General features: G+C 41.3%; 1 protein-coding gene across 1 annotated transcript in view; it reads right to left on the bottom strand.

The window, feature by feature from the left end:
* The window catches only part of ST8SIA1 (ST8 alpha-N-acetyl-neuraminide alpha-2,8-sialyltransferase 1), a 130,881-nt gene that overhangs the window by 58,471 nt on the left and 50,618 nt on the right, over positions 1-21,792 (bottom strand). The window contains exon 3 of the mRNA XM_074586813.1: positions 2,719-2,828. Within this exon, the coding sequence (XP_074442914.1) occupies positions 2,719-2,828 (110 nt within the window). The remainder of the gene's footprint in view (positions 1-2,718; positions 2,829-21,792) is intronic.

The following is a 21,792-nucleotide window of genomic DNA, read 5'->3' as shown; positions in this document are numbered from 1 at the left end:
TGCCTCTTAAAATAAGTGTTAGCAGGAAGGGAGAGAGCAAATCAAAATTTTTTCTTAGAAATAAGGATTGCAAACTTGAAAACCAGCCAGATATCAGAAGAAGAGCCTATTATAACCACGCTGCCTGTACAGGTAGACCATATGCCATGCACTTTTTCCAATACAGATGCAGTGTGCTATGCCTGAGGGGCTGAAATTTGCTCTTTTAATCTCTACGTTGGTACAACTGTGTTTGTAGAAGATGCTCAGCAAACGAGATGAGTTTAAACTCATCAGTTAACCTTAGTGATTACAATATATCAGAGAAGATGGCTGCAGTCATATGACAGAGCTTATGGAAATACACTTAAGTGAAATCAAAAACCATATGAATGAAAGAAAAGAACAAGGGCAAAACCTGGCATGACATTACATGTAGGCTGCAAAAATATTTAAAGATATTACACAAATTTATTACAAAAAAAAAATGAAACGTTATGCAAGTCACTATTGTGCTCTTTCTCTCTCAGCTCTCAGATGATAGAAATCAGATTTATAAAAGATCAACTAAATTCTATCTTCCACCCGCTATAACAATATTTTCTCCTAGTGGTATATTAGCTTCTAACCCAAAAGAACTGAAACATTTTCCGTAAATATGGCTGCACATCACTAATACAATACAGCCTGCAGGCAGCTACTGGGATTTTTGCAGGATTTTCCATGTCACTTATTTCCAATTCAAAATAAGTTCTGTCCGGATAACGGTTGCTTTACCCTCCCTGGACAGAAAAGGATTTTTCTGATCGAGCTACACCAACCGCTATTTTTTTTTTTAAAGGTTTCTATTGTTTTTGTTACTGATTGCTCCTACAGCATTTCAATTTCCCATTGCATCTAGATAATATTAGCATGGTATATACCCCACCGTTTCTTATATTTAGTCTGTGGAACACCTAAGGAGTTTTGCAGTTACGGCAATCAGCACACTGCCTCTCTCTCCCCCTGTGCCTTACATCTTCTCTTCTGTGAGCGCTCTAAGCATACGTTTCCTTTTGCGTTTAGTTTGCTGTATTTCTTTGCTTTAACATTAAAGGCATTTCTGGTCTTTGAGATGCAAACCAGAAATTACAGTAATACTGTTTGGTTTGCAGCAAATTTGTATGGATTTGTAATAAGCCTTCAGGATCTAATAGGGAGACTTGTTAAAGTGGGTGTTCATTATGCCTCCACCTCAAAACTCAAAGAAACTTAATTTCTCATCTCTTTGGGAGCATTCCTCCAGTTTCTCCCCCACAATGTTTTTCTTGTTCATGTTTAACAGGGAGGAACTAATTTCTGTCTTTCTTCCTTAAAGAATGCAGACCTAGAAAGTGCCAAATTCAATCACGAAAGCAGTAGCTGGTTCAACATCCCTCCTGACAGGTTCTTATAACTTCAGGAAAGCTGGAGGGAAACGTAATGTGAGGAATCCCACAAAAACTGCATCAGGGAAAGAGGTCTGGCCTTTCCTCAGACAGTGTCCTGGTTTGAGGTAAAAAAGAACGAACTTTCTGTTTGGTAATTTTACTTCTTAGCTAGGCCTCTTCGAACTCTGAAATTAACAGCATGTTGTGCAGAAAACAGTTCATTCTCAGAGTGATAAGACCAATGTTTACAGTTTGTGCCAAGGAATGGTACGCAGAGAGGCTCTTGCTTACACTTATTGCTATAACAACCAAGGTCAGCTAATTTCGTTATTTGCCCCATTGGAGGGTTAGAAGGAGAGGGACACAGAGGGGTCCCACCTGCGGGGAGGAGCGGACAGGACCCAAAACTGAACAACAGGGGTATTCCATCCCATCTGCCCCACGCTCAGTATAAAAGCTGAGGGACCAAAGGGTCAGCTCTCTTCCTTCAATGGCTGACGTCTGAGGAAGACCCTGTCTGTTCATCTGCCTTTGGTCCCGATCCGTGTGTTCCTGACTCCACCTGTGGAACCCAGTTCCCACCCGCCGCTGAGTCCAGCCTGGCACTTTCCCAGTGCCTGCCAATGATGTCATCCTGGGAGCTTAATACGGTTTTGTATATACTGTATCTATTTCATTATTTTCCTTTTTTTTTGTTACTAATATTTCATTAAAGTAGTTTAGTTTCTTCTAAACTCGTAAATCTCTCTTTATCTCTCCTCCTCCTCTTTGTGGTTGGCGGGGGGAGCGTCTGTCGCCGGACATTGGCCAATTTGGCCAAAACCACGACAGACAGTCAGCCAGAAATCAGTCTTGAGGGAAGAAAAACACAGGAACGTTTTAGCTTGTTCCCGCGCACTTCTTAAGCCTTGCCCCATAAGTGGGTATTTACCCAGCTTGAGTGCAGTGGGTTGCATGTGACGGCATTTAGAGTTGCAGAGGACAGAGCACACTGCAGGACGAGACCCTGCCTAAGACTGCATGATTAATGGAAAAAGCAGCTCTTCGGTCCCTCTCCGTGACACTGCACAATCTGTCCCAACCTTAACCCATCATCTGCAGATTGCCCCCCCACAGCACACACATGTGCAGAAGCCAGTCAAAACTCTCTTTTTGCCCCTCCTCACGCTTTTACCCAAGTCACTTGTGCAAAGCATCCTGCAAAGGGGTGGGATGGTGGGGGGACACAAGGCAAATTATAATTGATTAATCGCAACTGAATAGCTTTGAAAAGTCCGAGACTTAGCAGGGGAGGGGGGAAGACAATGTGTCATTGAGGTTTCTGTCTTACCGCATGACAAAATCTGCTTGATCTATTTGTTTGCCACAGCCGCTCTTTTTCAGGATCCCACCGTTTCCCACCACGGAGCATTTCTTCAGTGGCAGCTGGAAGGGAGTAGCCTAGCAACACAAAACAAGGAGCAGTTATACAGAGGAGAACACACGCATCTTTGTAGCAGCCGCTCCTGAAGAACCCGGGGAGCCGGCAGGGCTTAAAGTGATGAAAGAAAAGCAAGAATTAGGAATGTGTGTGTGGGGGGGGGTGGAACATACAGAGATTAGCTGGTAAGGAGACATAGGACAGTTCTTATCCCCATTCCCCAAACCAGGATGCAACAAACGTGATACAGGAGATAACACCATCTCTGCAAATCCAAAATTGCCTGAAGTCCTGATGCACATACTGACCAAGCCAGGCAGTCAGGTCAGAACGAGCCTTCTAGCCAAGCTGCAAGGACACAGGGGAAATAAGACAACCAGGAGGAAAAAGAAAAAAAGGAAAAAAAAAATGCATGAAAGTGACCTTCCTGAGCTGATACACAAAAGGCAGCCCTGGCGAAAAAAGGAAGGAAGGAACAGCGAACAAGGCGATGGCAGAAGGGTACTGGGAATCAGGAGTCACCCTGGCTCCCTCCATGCTTGTGTCGCTGGGACGGGTCACTCCAAAGCCTTAGGCAAAAATATTTAGAGCTTGATAGCAGCTCCTTAAAACACTCAGCTGCCCAGACACAGGATAAATTAAAAGTAGAAAGGGACCATTTTAACTAAGGTGCTCTTGTGGCCGCTTAGCAGGGCATAAAAGTGCAAGGTCAAATTGTCATGCTACCCTATGCATCAAACACAGAAATAAATTAGACCTGTGTAGTCTTTCTCATTCCAGAGGATCTCAAAACCACGGGTGGGACATCTTCCTGTCAGCCCCAAGTCATTCACCTTTAGTGAGGCTGGGACGGTCATTTAGACAGCACACACAGTGCATCAGTGCAGCCTAGCATATACATATAAAAAAAAAAAAAAAGGTGGTGAAAAGACGTGTGAATTTAAAGCAGTGGGATTTAGTCACAGAATGGAATTTGTCTACAATACAAGAGTTAACATTCTTCTCATGCAAAAAAATTGTGCAGGGATTTATTATTTATCAAACCTGTCAAAACCTGACTTTGCAGTACAGACAGAAGTTACTGCACAAGCCTCTGAGAATGCAAATGCCACGGTGACAGGATGCAGCATCACAAAACAATTCTCCTTTCCAGGAGGACAATGTAGAACAGCGGCAGCACTTGTCCTCACTTACATTGCTCTGAAGAGCAACATCTAACATTGCATCACGTATTCACCAGGCATTGCGACAGCGTACATGGTCCAGAAAATAGACTCAACATAATAGCACAAACTTTGTATGTGTTCGGATTTATTTCTAACGTCTTATTTCTTTTCTTCCTTGGATTTATTTGCTTTATCTTCTTTTCTCAGAAAACTAGATTCCATTCAGCTACTATAAAGCCACAACCTGCTTTCTAATGAAAAACACTAAAGCATTTTGCTTATCCTAACTCTGGATTAAGATATGCTAAAGCAGAAAAATAATTTTTAGCTCCCCAACGCCTGGCCACCGTTAGGAACCCAGTGATAGCACGGTGGAGCAATGCTGGGTATACAGCTGCATTCTTGTCCTGCATCTGCCTTCTCAAGAACATTTTTCAGTTTACACAGTTATTGAACTAGGAGCATATCTTCAAATTCAAAGGACATCTCATCTCTGAGGTGACCCTGACCAAATGAGAGCTCACATGCTCAGTTAGGGGGGGTGGATGGGTGCGAATCAGAGGAAATGTAGGAGACAGAAGTTTTATAAATAACAGTACTTTTCTCATTCAAGATAGATCAAAGCTCCTTCCAAGAGAGCTAGTTACACAAAGGCAAGGCTGTGACAAATCACAGGCAAAGGCAGCAGCCACTAACTCTTGATTTTAGGAGTTGTGGTCACACCATGACATAAATTATGTGACTTTAGTACATATCGAGTGACTTGAGACCCCCTGATGAGACTCCTAAATAAACATTTAGGAGTTACTAAATGCTTCAAAATTCTGTGCGTTGCAAACAGCTTTTGATATTGCTTGGGATGACTTGCCATCCCTCAAGGGAGGCTTATATCCTGTTATGCTCAAAGATTATAATATTAGTTGTCATTTGCATACGTACTTTAGTTTCCAAAAGCATGTGACGCTTTGAAACTCTTGTCCTTCAGAGAGTCCAAGAAACAAAAGAACAAGATCAGGGCTGCCAGGGTGATTTGAGGGAGCCAAAGGAAAGTAGAAGGGGCAGATAAAATCACCACGGCGGTTGTCCCTCTGACTAACCTCTGAAGAAATCCACTCGCTCCATGGGCATAGGAGAAAAACAAGGCTAACCACAGTTCCCTGTGAAAAGCCACCATGCCCACAAAAGCCCGCAGAAGCTTTTGCCTCCCCGATCAAAGTACTGAAAATTCAGGACATGGCACGGACATCAGACAGAGTCTACATCCCACCGTTTAGCTTAAAACGTTCAAACGTTCCAAAAGACCATACTTACAAACTTTCTAGAGACCTAGAAGCTGCTACGCAAGAGACCTAGTTCCAGTACCATAATGGCAGCAGGGTGTCTAAAGGCCTAAGGATTAAGTGACCTTGCTGCTTGGCAGGATTACAGCCGCTTTTAGCTTAATGAAGAGCAATTGCTTAGGATGACATGGGAAAAACTTGTATTTGTTATCTTGCACACGACTTTTCTTCAAACATTTAACTCACAGCTCTGTATTACCGCTCAGACTGCGGGAGCATTTCAGGAACTCTGCCTTCAGCCTGTTTGCTCAAACAAACTGCCTGGTCATATACAAATCATACAAGTCTTCAACACAAGTGTTGCCCGTAAGAGACTATGAAACATTTGGTTTCCTTTGGCTCTCTGCAAAAGGCATTTCTCTTTTCCCTCTTCCAAAGGGAGAGGGTCCTGGGCTTCGAAATTGCTGGGAAATCACCATCCTGCAATCTAGTTAGTAGCAGCAGAGCCAAGCCGCTGCAGGGGACGTTAGCGCGGATGGCACGCTTCCCTCCGCTCCACAGCCAAAGGATGGTCATGGGACAGAGAGCACAGATAAAGGCGCTCAGAGGCTCTTCAAAGCTGAAATGCTGTGGGCTTCATTCTGTGACTTCCCATAAGCGTTCAGCGCATTCCTTCCTTTGGGCTGCCCAGCATATGAGGTGCAGACAGGTGCAGACAAGCAAAATTGCAGCATAATTAACCAAAAGGAAGCTCCAGCCCTAACAGGCAGTAGCATTACTGAGACTATTACTAGCTTCCCACATCGCTACTGGGCTTTCGAGATGCTTCTCTGCATCCTCTAGCCGTTCCTACTGCTGGTTTATCAGGATATGCACTGTGGATTTAAGGTTGAATTTAATATTTAATTAATTATCAAAAACTTGGAGTTATTTTTTTCCTCTAAGGGTAAAAAACGTGATCTGGTGATCTGCCTTCAGATTTTTTGAATGCTATGTTGGGGTTGAAGGGTGAGAAGAAATACTACAACTTGCTCCAGCATTAAATCGGTTTTACTTTTTTGTAAAATAGACTTGGGCGTTACTTGTAATTTCAGTAAGAGGTAATTTTCAAGCAAGACTGTTATATTTTTAAGGTGATGGTGCTATTTGGAGATAATACGACACGGTAAACCCAAGTTTGCTTCTAGGTTTCTATTACTGGCAAAATATGTTTCACAGGGCTTATAAAAACGTTCTCACGCTTTCCCTCTTTACCTCCCACAGTGTAACTCTTCGCTAGGCAAATTGTCAGTTCATAGTTAACAGCATATAAGTTCTCATATTGTGGGGCCCCAGCTGTCATTTATGCTAAACACTCACAAAAAGCTCAGTTGTTTTTCTCCTTAGACGTGTAAGCCGGCCTGAAAAATACTGGCTTTGGACTGTAACGTTGTAACAAAAGCATTTCCATTAATATTAGCTTCCTGAAATTCTGTTATTTTCATTGTCAACACACTTGTTATTTTCTTCATTCATAAAATGTTAACGAACAGTCGGAGTCCTGTGGGTGGACTAGGAAAAATAGCACGGCATCAGTTCATCTACTGTAACAGAGAAAATGTGAAAATAAATTACCAACTCACCTCCATTTTTAAGCAGTCGTTACCACAGGATTTGCAAGTACTGTTAACTAAAAACCCCTTGCATATTGGAAATAAGCAGGATGAATTCCCTTTAAAAGTAAGTTTCAAATGATTTTAAAAAGGATTTTACAAGGTGGTTTTTAAAAGGCACCTGCAAACAAAATCAAAGATGGAAAGGCCCCATTGTCTCGTTTTCCCTAGTTTAATACAATGAAACTCCACTGATAATCAATGAAGATGTTCTATTTCATATTCATGTAAATGAAAGAAGAACCTGCACATCCCCCTGTGAATTCAATGACAAATAAGCACACAAAGCAATAGATTAAAGACTCCCAGTTGAATATGGGACTAATTTAACAAAGCATCTATCCAGCAATTCACTGATTAGTTTCATCATTCACCTAAGTAGAAATAAATCATTGTCATCAGTTAAAAGAACATTACACAGTACTAACAAAATATAATTTATTTTAGATAATGCTACTCTAATTCACTTCCATTTCATTGTTACGTTGTTAATGCATTAATTTTTGCCCACTTCCTGCCAAAGACTTTCATCAGCAACCAAGTTCTTCCTGGGAAAACAGGAAAAATTACAGTATTCAGCCTCTGCTTTAACGCTGAAGATGTCAAAAATGTTGAAAACAATGAGAACATAAATTAGAATAAAACGTTTTCTTAAATAAGCGTTTTGAATTTGCAAGAGATGCTGTGATTTTACTGTCCCTTTTGAGAAGGCAGCATCCTGATGAGAAGGGTGTTGTTCTACTGATTTTCCCATGGAGACACCAAAACCCTGAGAGCTAACGAGAAGCCAAATTCAGCTCTTAATAAAACATCTTCTTGCACCTTTGCATAAGGAAGCAGCTGACACTTTAAAGGGTAAGTCTCTGCGTGTCAGCCACAGGTAACATGGCATTGGTTTTTTACGCTCTCAGACATGGCAGGGCGGCAAATGCTCCTTCTTCATTGTTTACAAATCATCTTCGGTCTGATGGGCCTTTTGTTCCTCCTACGAAGCTGTCGAGACATGACAGCTTGACGGCAACCGGCTCCAAAAAACATCCATGTCAGGGACGGCATGTTCTCTATAGGGAGATGTGGAAAGTAGCTGTGGTTCCCTGCTTTTCGTTCGCTCCTCCCCACCAACCTGCTCCAGTCCTACCCTGACCCGGCTACGGGAGCCCAGAGCAAGGAGAAACGACTGACGGCAAGGTAACGAACACCACAGCCGCTCCTCCTAAAAGAGAGAGGTCTCGTCACCCCACCTCCTGCACTATACCACCACGGGCAGACAACTGACGTTCTTCTTTCTGTCCTTGAAATTGTTATTTTCTTGGGAAAATAACTGTTTTCACCAAAAAATGCTTAGGGTTAGGGTTTCTTTAGTGAAAACTGAAAATTTTGAAAAATAAAAGATGGACTTTTTTTTTTGCAGATTTCCTTTAAAATTGGGTGCACTGTTATCTAAAAGCTGTTGCACGTAGTAATTCATAACTTCAGGCATTTTCTGTCATACACCTATTCTCAGCCTGGCCTTTCTGTTTGTAGTTATTGACTGAAATAACTGCACAACGTTCGAAATACCTGCACAAAGTCTGAAATGCATTTAAAGTCTCAACAATAACTCACATCTCGCACACAACGTCTGTGTGTGAGTGCTGGAAAGGGAGAAAATCCTTTCCACATCATAAGTCTTGAGCAAATGTTGTGGGGCTGGAAGATGCGTGCATTTTAACATATTGATTAACCCCACTGATACTATCCTGGCAGATTTACTGAATGCCATATAATTCCTAAATTGTTTTGTGTTCACACAAAGCCGTATTACAAAAGCACTTTATTGAAACTGTTGAAAGCTGCATTTCGCATGTGCAAAATCTTTCAGAACCGCAATGTACATTCCACTGAGACTTGCTAAATGTGCGTTAGATACAACTCCTACAAAACTCCCTGTATTCCACTAATATGTGAAATAACGCGTGAAATGTAAGCAAGAAGCAAGCCAAAACCCCTGCCTCTATGCGAATGCTGTTGCAAAGGAGAGGGATACCTGCACAAAGTCTGAAATGCATTTAGAATTTTAACGATAATTTACATCCCGCACACAACGTCTGCATGTGAGTGCTGGAAAGCCCTGTAAGCACACTTACGATCATTTTGTGGAACAGACCAGAACGGAGCCCCTGCCAGACTGATCCCAGGTCTGTAACGCACCGCCCTTTTTGTGTATGATAATTCTGAATACCAATAAATAAGCTGAGCATAGTTTTTCAAATTCTGGACTCGGGTATTATCAAGCCCCGATATTTGATTACAAAGCAATTATTACAGGAAGAAACTGCGACAGTGACAAACTATGAAACCCCACTCGGAGATAAGAAAGAGATCACAACATGAAGCTCCAGCTACCTCCTTCGGTTTCTGTTTTTTAAGTTTCCTTGCTCCGCAGAGGCACCGCCAACTAACAGTTTTTTGAAACCCGAAGCTCACTGGTTGCACAAAAGAGAAGTGGTTCAGACGGGGCAAGCTCCTCTGTAGTACCATGCAAGCATGTCTCAGTCATGCCAGCAATGGCTTTATCAAGGATTGAAGTGGAATTAAACATTTGAGCTCATGTAAACTTTGTGCTCTTCACAAATACGTACTTCAGGTGGTATTGCTTTTGCACGAGATTAACACCTCATGAAATATTTTACACGGGGACACAGGACTGCAAAAGACCACTTAGGAGACTGAACGCGTTCCTCTGCTCCTGCAGGAAACCCTCTTCTATCCAAAAGGATACACGGGGTATTAACTGCAGAGCAAAAACACACACAAAAAAGAAAGAAAACTTTGCAACATACCTGCATATTCACAAAAAACACGGAGTACCAGTAACTAGCTGGCAGTCACTTTTAGTTCAAGCTGTACTTTAAGTAGGAACTTCAAAACGGTACGCTCTCTAATAGCTTTCCACCCAGCATGAAGTCGCTGCAAGTGAGTACTTGCTGTGAATTAGAAGAACATTTCAAATTGTTTCTGTGGCATTTAATTCAATGGAATCAACCTTCATACAGCCAGGACAGCACAGTGTGGGGATTATGGGGGGAAAAAAAAAAATCACATTTGGAGATTGTAATAGTTTATTTTAGAAAACAGACTATCGATGGTGTATCATAAACAGTATTTTAAACAATAAATGCTCTGGGAATGTGAAGGGAATTCTCCTTTGTAAGACGAAGAGACATTAATGGGTGGGAAACTCCAGAGTTCTGGAAGGTTTCTGGATCCACACTTTATCACCTGCAATGCACTAGGGCCCTAAACTTTGGATTAAAAATGATAAAAAGGAAATATTGTTTCATGATTTGGAATGTTTCCAAATTTAAAAAAAAGAAACTCAGCCTACTGGGGGTCAGGAGGGTGTCTCTCATTCTGGAAGATGTCATAGCTTCCAACACTTTCACAACTGGGAGGCCTCAAGAAGGGCTTGAGCTTCCTTACAACCAGAATTTGTAAATAAATGCCTCCGTTGGCTTCCCTAACCACCTTCTCATACACTTGGATAACTCACTTTTTATTTTTTTCTTTTCCAATCCTGTGTGATAAGAAGGATAAACTTTCATTCACAGGTCAGATCACTAAACTATGCCAACAGCCATAGGAAACACTCAGCAAATCCTTCCTTTTACCTGACCACCTGCCATCACCAGCTGCCACAACGAGCCGAGAGAAAAACACCAGCCATTGTGTGGGACTCTCAGCCCCTCTCTGCTTTGCCCCCGCCTCCAGAGGCAGGTACACAACACCCTCCCACTTAGATTTCAGCTGACTCAGACTTTTACGCTCACACTGTCCAGCATTTACACACCAGGCAGCAACTCCGCTCCCAGTTCACTGGCACTCAGTGGCAGAAAGACATTCAGACACACCAGGTATTCCAGCGGTTATTTAATATTGCACTGCTCTGAATGCTTAGCAGCAACCCCTTATCCTTTTGGTCTGAGAGGCCTAACTTGCAGATTCTGCTTTTGAACAGTTTGCCCATCCTCCACTTTTTCCCCGTTCCTTTCTTAATCTGCCCCAAGACTGAGCAGAAGAGAAAACACAAAGTATATCAAACTCTATACACCAGGGTTGTGTTGATACAATGCTCGAAGCTTAAGTCAAAAAAAGTGCATCGAAATATTTCTGAATTTTGACTAGATATTTCATGGAAACAAAGGTAAGCACAAATCGAGGAGGGGGGGAAACTGTTTTTAAGGTCATGCGTGTCTATTAAACAACAAGAGTAGTTACGATTTTATGAGAGTTTAATGAGTTCTTCTGCAGGCCTGGGAAAATGCAGTATAAACTTTTTAATTAATCTATCTCCTGTGTTGCAGTGTACAATTTCCTACCTGAGGAAGTTACTGTATATACGCGCATGTTTTAACTTTCATGCACAAAAGTCTTTGTTAAAGTAAATAACTATTATATTCCAGTTAGAGAAATGCAGACAGAAAACCAATAATATGATTGCCCAGTGACAATGTCCTCCAGTTCTGACTGTATTCTCTTCCTCAGCGATTTTAGGATGGAAGAACAGCAACAAGCTGCAACCGAAACAGAACAGGGAAAATTGCAGGGTATCTGCTTACGTATGCCCGGTGTTAAGAATACGTAGAAAAACGAACTCTCATATCGAATTAGCCTCTTGTGAGAGCACGGGACAACACACAGTCAGCAAAGATAGGAAAATATTTGGAAATTTTGCAAGACCGGCTATTGTTCAGTAAGGGATACTACTCACTTATTTTCCCAACTGTACAAAGGATTTCTCAACACAGTGGCATACATGTGCAAGGTTATAGCCAGGACCAATCCACAATCAAACACACAGTTCCTAAGCATTTTAAGATCAATCCTAACCCTGCAGAACTGATGCAGGATGAATGTTTCTACAATGGCACGAGCACCTTACAAATAGTTGTGAAATGCAACAACAGCCTGCGCCGAACGTGGGAGGGCGTAGGATACGACTAGACGCAGGAAGACTCTGAAGATGTCAGGAGACCTATATGCATGTATGTGGTTAATTTACTAAAAAGCTCATTGAGCTACAGAAACACAAAGTTCTGTAAAAGCTCATTGGTAGCACACAGTCTATGCAATAAATCAGGTTACTTTCAGCTCATAAAAAATATAAAGGGCTTCCAATTCTACTTGTCTAAAAGACAATAGCACTTAAACAAAGGAATGGCTCTCTGAATCCCTGAGGGCCCGCTGATCCCACTGATATGAATAAGGAGCTACAGCAAAGGAAATTAATTAACTTATACAGGCACCAAAATATGGATTTTGTTATCATGTGATAGATACCAAAGTTTAAAGCTTTGGCTTTTATTTTTCAGGCTGTCTTAAAAGCAACACACTCCCATTTAGCTAGAATATTAAACAATGAGCTTCTACAAGGAAAAGATCCCCTAATCAAAAAATATTTCTTGCCTTTGCTTTATGTTTAAATAGTTCAGAGGAATCAGTGACGTCTATTGAGAATCACTAGTTAAAAGGACATCAAAGACAACTAGTGAGGATTGATCTCTCTAGGAAATTTGCAATTAGAGTGTGAGTGGAGTTTAAACATGGAGATTGGTTTCTGGCAGCATGGAAGCACTGTTGACTTTCTTAACACTCACAGATATATGTTTTTTCTTCTCTGTTAATGAGAAAAAATAAGCCTCTTAAGAAAGCTTTACTTATCTTATAGATAAAGAGGATATATCTAACTATTTTAAGTCATTTTAGACTTTGAAAATTCCAAAGTTTACAATACAAATGCAGATTTATTTACCAGTCTTTCTTTCAGTAAAAAACAAAACAACTCCCTCTGATTCCAGTTAGTTAAATGCAGATGAATAGCAAAGGGAACCACAACAGAGAAAGGTTACCTAGGAAACATTTTAGGGGCTCTAGTGTTTCGAGGTGTTTAGAATAGTTTGTGGGTAGTGACTGGATTGAAAAGCCTTATGATATTGGGCTGCACAGAAACCTTAAAAAAAAATCCAACATGTAATATCATCTTACAGACACAGTGGGTTCATTTAAATGCACTAGTGAATCAGATGAAACTACGGCATGAATCCAGAGAAGTGAGCAATCACCATTTTTCCCCCTCCCATAGCACACAGTCAAACCAAATACATAAAATACACTAAGAAATAAGAAACTGTTTGAGGAATCAATAAACGTACTCAGCTCCAAAGACCCATTCTGTGTGGGCCAGGTCAGGAGCCTGCATCAATCTGTATCTTACATCTTTAGCCTGTCCTTCATCCACAAGCCTAGATGGCATGTGAGTTGGCTCATGTAACTAACAACACAAGAAGAGTTGACCCATAAAAGTTGAAAAGCAAATAGTAGTACGCAAAGAAAATAACACAAAGAATTTTAAGTACTGCATTAAAGCAAGGGTATAGGTCTTCATTTAGAGTACTATCTTTCTTTAAGGCAGTCTTTCTCTAGAGAAGTAGAGCCAAGATTAAAAGACCTTTCTGAAAAGTACAAAAGGTGGTTAGCAACATAATAGGATTTACATATAATAAGTGACAACAAAATTGTTTAAAAAGGAATGTTTATCAAACAAGGAAGTAACTAGAGAAAAGTGCAGTGTCATGTAATGTCACGTCTAAAGGCTAGGAAGACAGAAGTATTTCTATACTGTATTTCTATATATTCAATGTCCAGGGAGGCAGAGGGGAAAAGCTGTTACAATTACAGAATCAATTAAGTTTTCATACATTATTTGTTTTTTCTGGTAATGAAAATAAAACTCCCTAAAATGAATAGCCTTTCACACAAAGGCGTGAGAATAATTCATGAACTTGTTTGAATAACTTATCATAAACTGATCTGAATAAACAACAATAGTTTCTGTATCAATAATAAACCACTTAGTCATATAAGATTAAAATGGGGAAGAGTGTCATTTCATTATATAATGGTGTATGTTCCCCAAAAAGCAAACAGAAAGTGTCATTTGTTGCAAGCCTACACAAAAGCTCATTTGGGGCTAGCTCCTCTCCTGGGAGCACAGCGAACACGGGAGGCTAGATTTCAGGGACACAACCCAACCTAAGACTGAAGTCTCAGTAGTGCCGTGTACCTATCAGAAGCCGAAAATTAGAAGCCAAGTTCCATTGTGCATACGGAGGCAACTGCAAACCTACTGAAAGGCAACACAGAACAAAATTAATTTCACATAAAGGGACGCTTTTTTTCACTGACTTGGTTGTTCCCTTGGTTTTAGCCTCACATGATTCAGGTGATCTAATCCAACTCCCCTGCTCCAGGCAGGGTCACCCGTGAAAAGTGGTCAATGTATGCTGTTCCTTACGTGCTTCAGTGTCTCTGCATCAGTCAGGCAGTCTTTGACTGCAACTTGCTGGCCTGTTTCGCCGACCGCAGCCGCTCAGGGCCCGGCCCAGCAGGCCCGGCCCCGCCGCCTCCGCTGCCCGCGGGTCAGCACCCTGGTCAGCTCCGGCCGCCGCCGCCGCCGCTCCCCGGCTCCCCTCGACGCCCCCCCGGGATCCCCGCGGCTCCCCGGCTCCCCCCGAGGCTCCCCAGCCCCCCCGGGACCCCCATCAGCGGCTGTCAGCCCGCAGGGATGGTCCAAGATACCCGCCGAGATTATTTCGGTTTGCATAACGGAAAATGCTAGCCTTTGGGGTCCGGTTTTCACCTGAAGAACTGCCGCAATAAGGAACGGGGTACCTCTATGAGGCAGCGCTTCACACTTCTTCATACCTCGATTATCCTGTTGCTCTGAGCAAATATTCTCGACGGCCCATTTTCGACACATCTTGTTCACGGCATTCATGTGCTACTCCCCGTTCCATTTGATCTCTCTTAAGAGATACAATTACATTTCCGTTTGATCAGGAAAAAAAAAATCTCTTAGAGATATAATTACATTCACTAAGCTAAGAGGTTCAAAAAATTACGTGCTGTCCCGTGTCAGAGGTTGCAATTTGGAAATGACAATGTTGAAGTTTTAATAAGCTGCAACTCTCTTCTGCCAGCGGAAAAAGAACCCACAGAAATCGGAGTACTCAGTAAGACATCATATTCTTTTTTTTCTTTTTTTTTTTTTTTTTAAACCTATTGTCAGATCCTGGGAATAGTTTCTCAGCTTTCTGTTAGACTAAGTTAGTTAAAACTAACTTTATTTTTCACTGAAAGCTATTCCAAAAGCAAAAGCAATTCCAGGGTAAACTAATGAACGCCAAGATGACTCACTCAGTAGGAAGCTATTAACATAACAAGAAAGCACTGGATTGATTACTCCCTCAGTGCTAAGCGCTACAGACCAGCAAACTTCTCAAGGTCTGGAAGGCTTTCCCTCCACTTAGCTTTTGGGGCCTGCTTCAGCCTCTTTCAAACGCTAGGCTGGGGAGAGAAGTTTCCTAACAGTAAACACTTGAGCCTTGTGACTTGGAAGAGGACAGCAGTAAAAGAGCAAAGGACTGGGAGTTTAGCAGTGGAGAACACCTGGGTCCCCAGTAGGGATAATAGTTCATTAATTAGCCTCATGTTGAAGCCACTCTTCAGTGCTTGCTACCATATAACACCAACATTCAAACACAACTGACAACCGTAGCTTACATACAGCATTTTTAAATATGTATCCTTGCAAGACTTGTTTCTCTGGCTAAGAAAACCACTCCGGGCTCTGCCTCTTGAACTCCTTGTACTGCTTTATTTTTCATCCTTTTACAAAGACAGAAGTCATCCAAGAACTGCCGTGACCTTCCACCCTTTGAAAACTGGCTGGTCTGATTTTGATACTCCCCAAACTTAATCTTCTAACTTTTCCTTTAGCTTTCTTTATTCACATGAGGAATTTCATGGAAAAAGACAGCACAGGCTGGTTGTTGGCTTTTGATAAGACATGTAACTGTCCTCTAGTTTCATCTTCCCATGGTATCTCTAAGTTTATTTTTAGAGCTCTCTCAGACAGTCAATTAAAGACAGATATTCAAGTGGTGTTGCTCTCCACTCATGTCTGGATAGCCTTTAAAGGGCAGACTTAGAAAAAAATGATTGTAAAATGACATTGTGAATGTTGTACATTATATTCCTTCTCAATTGTATCCAGCTAAAAAATGTCACGCTTAAAATACAAAAGATGCTTTTCCCCCTAGGGATATAATCTCTCAAAATATGACCTGTGATTAGAATGTCAGATTAGGGTCTTTTCTCTTTTTGTATTTTTTATGATCATTAGTAAAGATTCTGCGTAAGTGACTACTTAGATCTTCCATTCTTGTGCTGGTCTCCTGACAATGCCATTCGTGATACCTGGAAACAAAAGGCTATTAGACCATTCCACTGTAACAATCAATTTAACAACAATACTGTGCTTTTTTTCCAGTAAATGAGGGTGTAATAATTTCAGACTACGCAGAGGACAAGTAGATTAAATAGATTTACAGCCTCTCTCTTCTAATTACATTTTCATGCCTCTCAACGTATATCTGTACTCCTTTTGCTGTGAACAAATGTGACTCCGCTTGCCTCGGACGGCCAGGGCCTACATTTTCTCATGCTTTAACAAGGCATGGAACGTTTCGGGTATTTACCTTCATTGTTTCTACCACCAACACAGACAAGTTGGCCTAATATATGTAAAATATCCATAATAAAGCTTATCTGCCTAGTACGTCTCCAAGGTATATAGTCAAAAGCCATGGTTGCTTTAACTGTACAAGTCATCCTTTGCATACCCACTTGCAGAAGGAAGCTATTTGCCAAAACATAACAGGCCAATGCAGAAGTGCACCTTTACATAGAGGCGTATGTGGTGGCACTAGCATCCTGCGACCACATACAGAACGACAATTGTAATGGTCATAATGCATCCCATGGGCTAGCGCTGGAAGCCACATTTCTGACCTGTCTCATTCTGTCACACTGAGAAGAGTACTTTCTGAGAAGCAGCTTCACCAAAGACAAATTGCACTTGTTTTGAGGGCAGGAGGCTAAGAGCAAGCAAAAGAGGAGGTGAACAGAGGGGGTCTTGTGCTATCCCCTGTCAAAAACATTGCTGATATCACCAAACTTTACCTCTGTTATCAACTATGCTTGCTCCCTGGATTAACAACACTTGTTTGGTATGAAATAAGATCAGTTGGGCTGTCATCTTTATTGAAGGTTAGCGTAGAGATAACCTGGATGCCCGTGACAGGTTTACTAAACCAGAGGCCTCTTGTGAGAAGGATGGTAACAACCTAGGAAAGGTAATGGTCCTTCTTGAGCTGGAGTGAAAGACCTGCAGGCTTCGACGACAGAAAAGGCAACCTGGAAATAAAGATAACCCGCCAGCACAAGATTGGAAGTCCCTCAGCCCCTTGGAAGCCTAGCAGAGCAACAGCACTATATAAAACTGCCTGAAGAGTCTGATAATAGGGATCAACTTTACTGTATAGAAGTTCACACGTGTAATACCTTCTTTTCTTTCCCTTCAGAAATCAGATTGGTTCGTTTCAGTGTTAAATCCCAAAGTGAAACCTTACCAGAACTACTGAGTCTCATGGAGTTTTTGCATTAAAATCTTGGAACCCTGTGAAATTCATAATCTTTCCAAATTAAATCAGGATTCAGCTGAAAAATTTATGGATGTTAATGAACTAATGGCCTGCATTTTTTGTTGACAACAAAGTCTAGTTGCAAAGCTTCCATTTAAGCAGTGAAAATTTTCACCGAGGTTTCATTAAGCCTGAAGAGGATACTTGTAGATACAACTGACTGGCAGATACTGCACTCCAAATTTGCAGTGAAGTGAAGAGGAGGTTGTTTTACAACACCGTGCTAAAGATAAATTAGTAATGCTTCTACATTAGAATTCAAAATGGGCAAGTCTTTCACATCGAGCTTGGCAAAGCTGTGGGTCACAGGCTACAGTATTTTGTTTAAATCACTTCTCCCACTCCTACTTAAAATTCAAACATCCAAATTCACTACATCAAGGAAATGCCACGGCTCCATTGAACTTGCAGTAATTAATATGTAACGGGACTCTCCACAGCTCACTGCATACCCAGAGATCTCATCCCACAACAAAGCAAGAATAAAACTCATGTGCTTCAGAGTAGGTGCCATAATCTGTCAGGTCATCCAGGGGCTGAGAGAAAATACCTCCTCAGACCTCTCAAGCCTCAGATATTATGAATGAGACTCATTCCCAGCATCATATTCCCCCATTATGGTGCCATCGACAAACAAGTTAGCCATCCTCTCCTGCTTTAGGAGTTTTTATCCCGAGTGTACTTGCCTGATTGATAAGCACACAAGTTGTTAAAGAGAGAGAGAAGCTGCAGTGTAACTCCTGCCACAGCCTCATGCCCAGAGAAACCTCATGAAATGCAGTTCCACCCAGGGTTGCAGCTTTGCCTCACAGAAACCTCCCACGAATATCGCATACAGTCACATCCACTATCTCATGGTACAGTTAACTTCTCCACATGCACCTCTCTGCCTCTTCCTACTGAGTGGCCCAGGGAATAGCTCCACAGCGTTTCGTATATTGGGTCAGTAAAAGGTGAAGAGATACCTTTTCCAAGACCATCGCATAGCGGGTTGCAAGATTTTGGGCAGCCAGCACTCAGCATTTGTCCCTTTCTCTCTGCTGCCATGCACAAGAAAGTATTCCAAAATGAAGACACCGAGGCAGACAGACAGAAAGACAGGTTTTTAGCTGAGGCCTGTAGATATGGTTGACATGAAGGACAGACCTCTAATGCAAAAGCTCACACCTTAGTCAGGTAAAAAAAAAGCTGTTAGTCCTAACCACAAGCACGTGTACATATGGAGAAATATCAAGCCGTAACAGGAAGGGTGTTCTACTGGGTCACCTTTTTCCTTGGTCACTTATTTTTTTTGGTCGTTTACTGCCAAAGTGCCAAATGATGTAAATTTATATCCATATATATCACACACATATACCTATAAAGTGAGAGTACCATGACAAAAATGCAATTGTAGACTGTAATGGCTGGGAATAAGCATTAAATAGGGAAAATTACAATGAATCAAGCTAAAACAACAAGCTTCATAAATGAATAAAAAGAAATACTGCAACGATTTTGCAATAAACATAACAGAAGAGCAAATTCTCATTGTTGACCCAGCAGATGAGGTAATATCCTGTACAGCTGATCGGACACCCAAGAGATCCCGACTTTCATTGTCTCTAAACACTGATGTAATCTATATCCATTTGCACAGACGGAGCAATGCTTTAAATAACCTGAAGCACAGAAGTAAAGAAGCTCAGTCATTCAATTAACAGTCCAAGCAGCCATGAGCATAGAAACAGAAATTAAAATATTTTCTCCATGGAATCTATATTTTTCTACACTGAATTGGACATTTAGGATAATGGCTAGCATTTCTCAGCATTCTGATTGCAATCATTTGTGCTTAATTGTTCATGCGTTTCAATGATATGGTAAGGTAATATATTTTATATGTCTTGTCTGCATGGCAGACCCGGGTAGCAAACTTTCTAAAAATCAATGTTTTAAGCCACAGTGATCTATTTTGGTATTGGATAGTTCGATGGGCAAAGTCAGCAGTTCTATTCCAACATTTATACTTCTGGGGATGGTGGAAATAAGATGTATTTTGGATGCAATAATGAGTTACTGGAACTCATTATACCGGGGTAGGGTGAACGCTCCATCAAAAGGAGCCTTTTGTATTCAGATGCAGCAACCGAGCCGTGGCACAGTAACTGCAGCCTTGTAGCACTACCATGCTGCAGGTGAAGCACAGCTACTGTCCTAGACTAAGAAATTGCCAGGTGGAGCCCTACTGCTTGAGTTACTGGGGAGGTCAGGCTGGGTCATAAGAGTTCCTGCTGCCTTTAAGCTTGCTGCACTGGAGGTAATGACACAGGGCACCGTGCGCCTGTAGGTGCCAAAGTATCTGAAAAAAAAGTTAAGTTAAGTGCGGCTGATAGAATAATAATCATCAGCATACGTATGCTGGGGATCAGACCTGCAAGCAGCCTTTCCATGGCACTCCAAGCACAGGCAATGGGGAATCCAAACCCCAGAGAACCTATGGGCTGCAATATAGCCTCTACTGTAACTGATTTATTTTCTGTTTTTCCCTCTCAAATTAAAGATCCTGTTCTCCATTCAAATGAAACGATCACAAATGATTCCTGACAAGTCCCAGGAGAGTGGGAAGAATATCAATGCACAGTGTAAATTGCTCTTAACACACCGCCAAAGTAAAAAAATCATTCTGACTGAGCTCATCGTTTTTGCAGAGACAGCTTTTTTCCTCCCTCGACTAAGTAGCTAGACATCTGTTGAAGGTAAAACATAAAGATATGGCAATCACAAGGCAAATTTTAAAGTACAAAACCGTGTTTTTTAAATTTACTCCTTCTGACAGAGATTTGGAGTACGCTGCCAGTAAATGGTAGTTAGGCATATGTTAGTGAAATGAAAGACTCTGAAAGGATAATTTCCGAGAAGATGCTTTTTGAGAGAGAACTTCCATGAATTCCGCGGGAAGGCTACTCATCAAAGCCGCACACATACCTGTCACATTTTTGCAAGTTATACTGTATTTACCTTCCTTTAAAGTACAACAGTATATGGGATGTTGACCTATTTGCCAGAGGATGGAAGAAGCTTCTTAAATTTACAGGTAAAAGGGCTGTTAAGTGACTGATTTGGATTGCTGTCAAATTAGGAATGCTGCACATCTTAGATTTTCTGCATTTAATCAAGTTTCAAGGATATTTCAAACAAAATAATTTTATACGGTTTCCAAAAAAACTGACCTATAGAGCATTAAAATCGTATCAAATTCAATTTAAAATGCCACAGACAAATATCATCACAACATGTTAACTGAGAATGGAATCCGGGTAGTTTTGTGATCTAAAAAGATCAAAAAAACCCACACAGAAACAAACGGAGAGAGCAAAAGAAAGAAACTGATAACTTGCCTATGGTCTTAAATCATGGGTTGGGGAGGGGGCTAACAGGAGGGGATACTGCATGTTCAGAAATGCAAGAAAAACATCATTACAAAAATAGCGCAATGCCATAACGGAGAACTTCCCGCTGCAGAAACATTCAGAAAATAAGTATCAGCAACAAGATTCTAATTATGGAGGATTAAAGAAAAGATAATTCAGCTGAAGGTAGATAAACCCGAACTAATCAAAACTCCCTGAGTGCATGTCTAGTCCTTATGAAGAATCATCATTTCGCCTGGTATTGCCTGTGATTAGTAAGTACCCTGCCTGTTTCGACTTTACGTTTCCTCATGAAATTTAGCAACTAACCAGTTACATTTCATAAGCTGGTGCATCAAGCATAGGATATGAGCTTGAAGTCCACCAATCTGAAAGGAAAAAAGACCTTTTCAGGCCAGTGAACCTTGTGAAGTCCTCTTTCACCACTGAGTTATACTGGACAAGACTGGAAGCTTATTGACTTAGATCAAGCAAATACAGAATGTACCAAAACCTCACCTGAGCATTAAAAACCTCTAAGAATTGTGCACTGTTTCCTTCAGACATTGCAAACCAAACTTACAACCTATATCATACATGTTCATTAAACTGGAGTTCTGCTCTAGCTTCTGCTCATCACCTAATCACCTCAGGTAACTGTTTCCCCATCCATAAAACGGAGAACAACAGTAAAATCTGTACTGTGGGGTCTGCAGAGAAACAGTGCCCTACAACAGCTAAGCTTATCTTGCTTTAATGAAAAAAAAAAATATTACCTCTCCTTACAAAGTTTGTTTTATCTGTGTTCTTATACCGTCAAAGCCACAACAAAGCGATCAGATTAACAGGAGAACATTATTACTATGAGGGAAAAAAGACATCTAGACAACAAAGGAATAGGCAACAGCAAA

The sequence above is a fragment of the Larus michahellis genome, chromosome 1, assembly GCF_964199755.1.
Source record: "Larus michahellis chromosome 1, bLarMic1.1, whole genome shotgun sequence".
Classification (NCBI taxonomy): Eukaryota; Metazoa; Chordata; class Aves; order Charadriiformes; family Laridae; genus Larus; species Larus michahellis.
The sequence above is the reverse complement of the archived record's forward strand: the minus strand, read 5'-3'. Positions and strand labels throughout refer to the sequence as shown.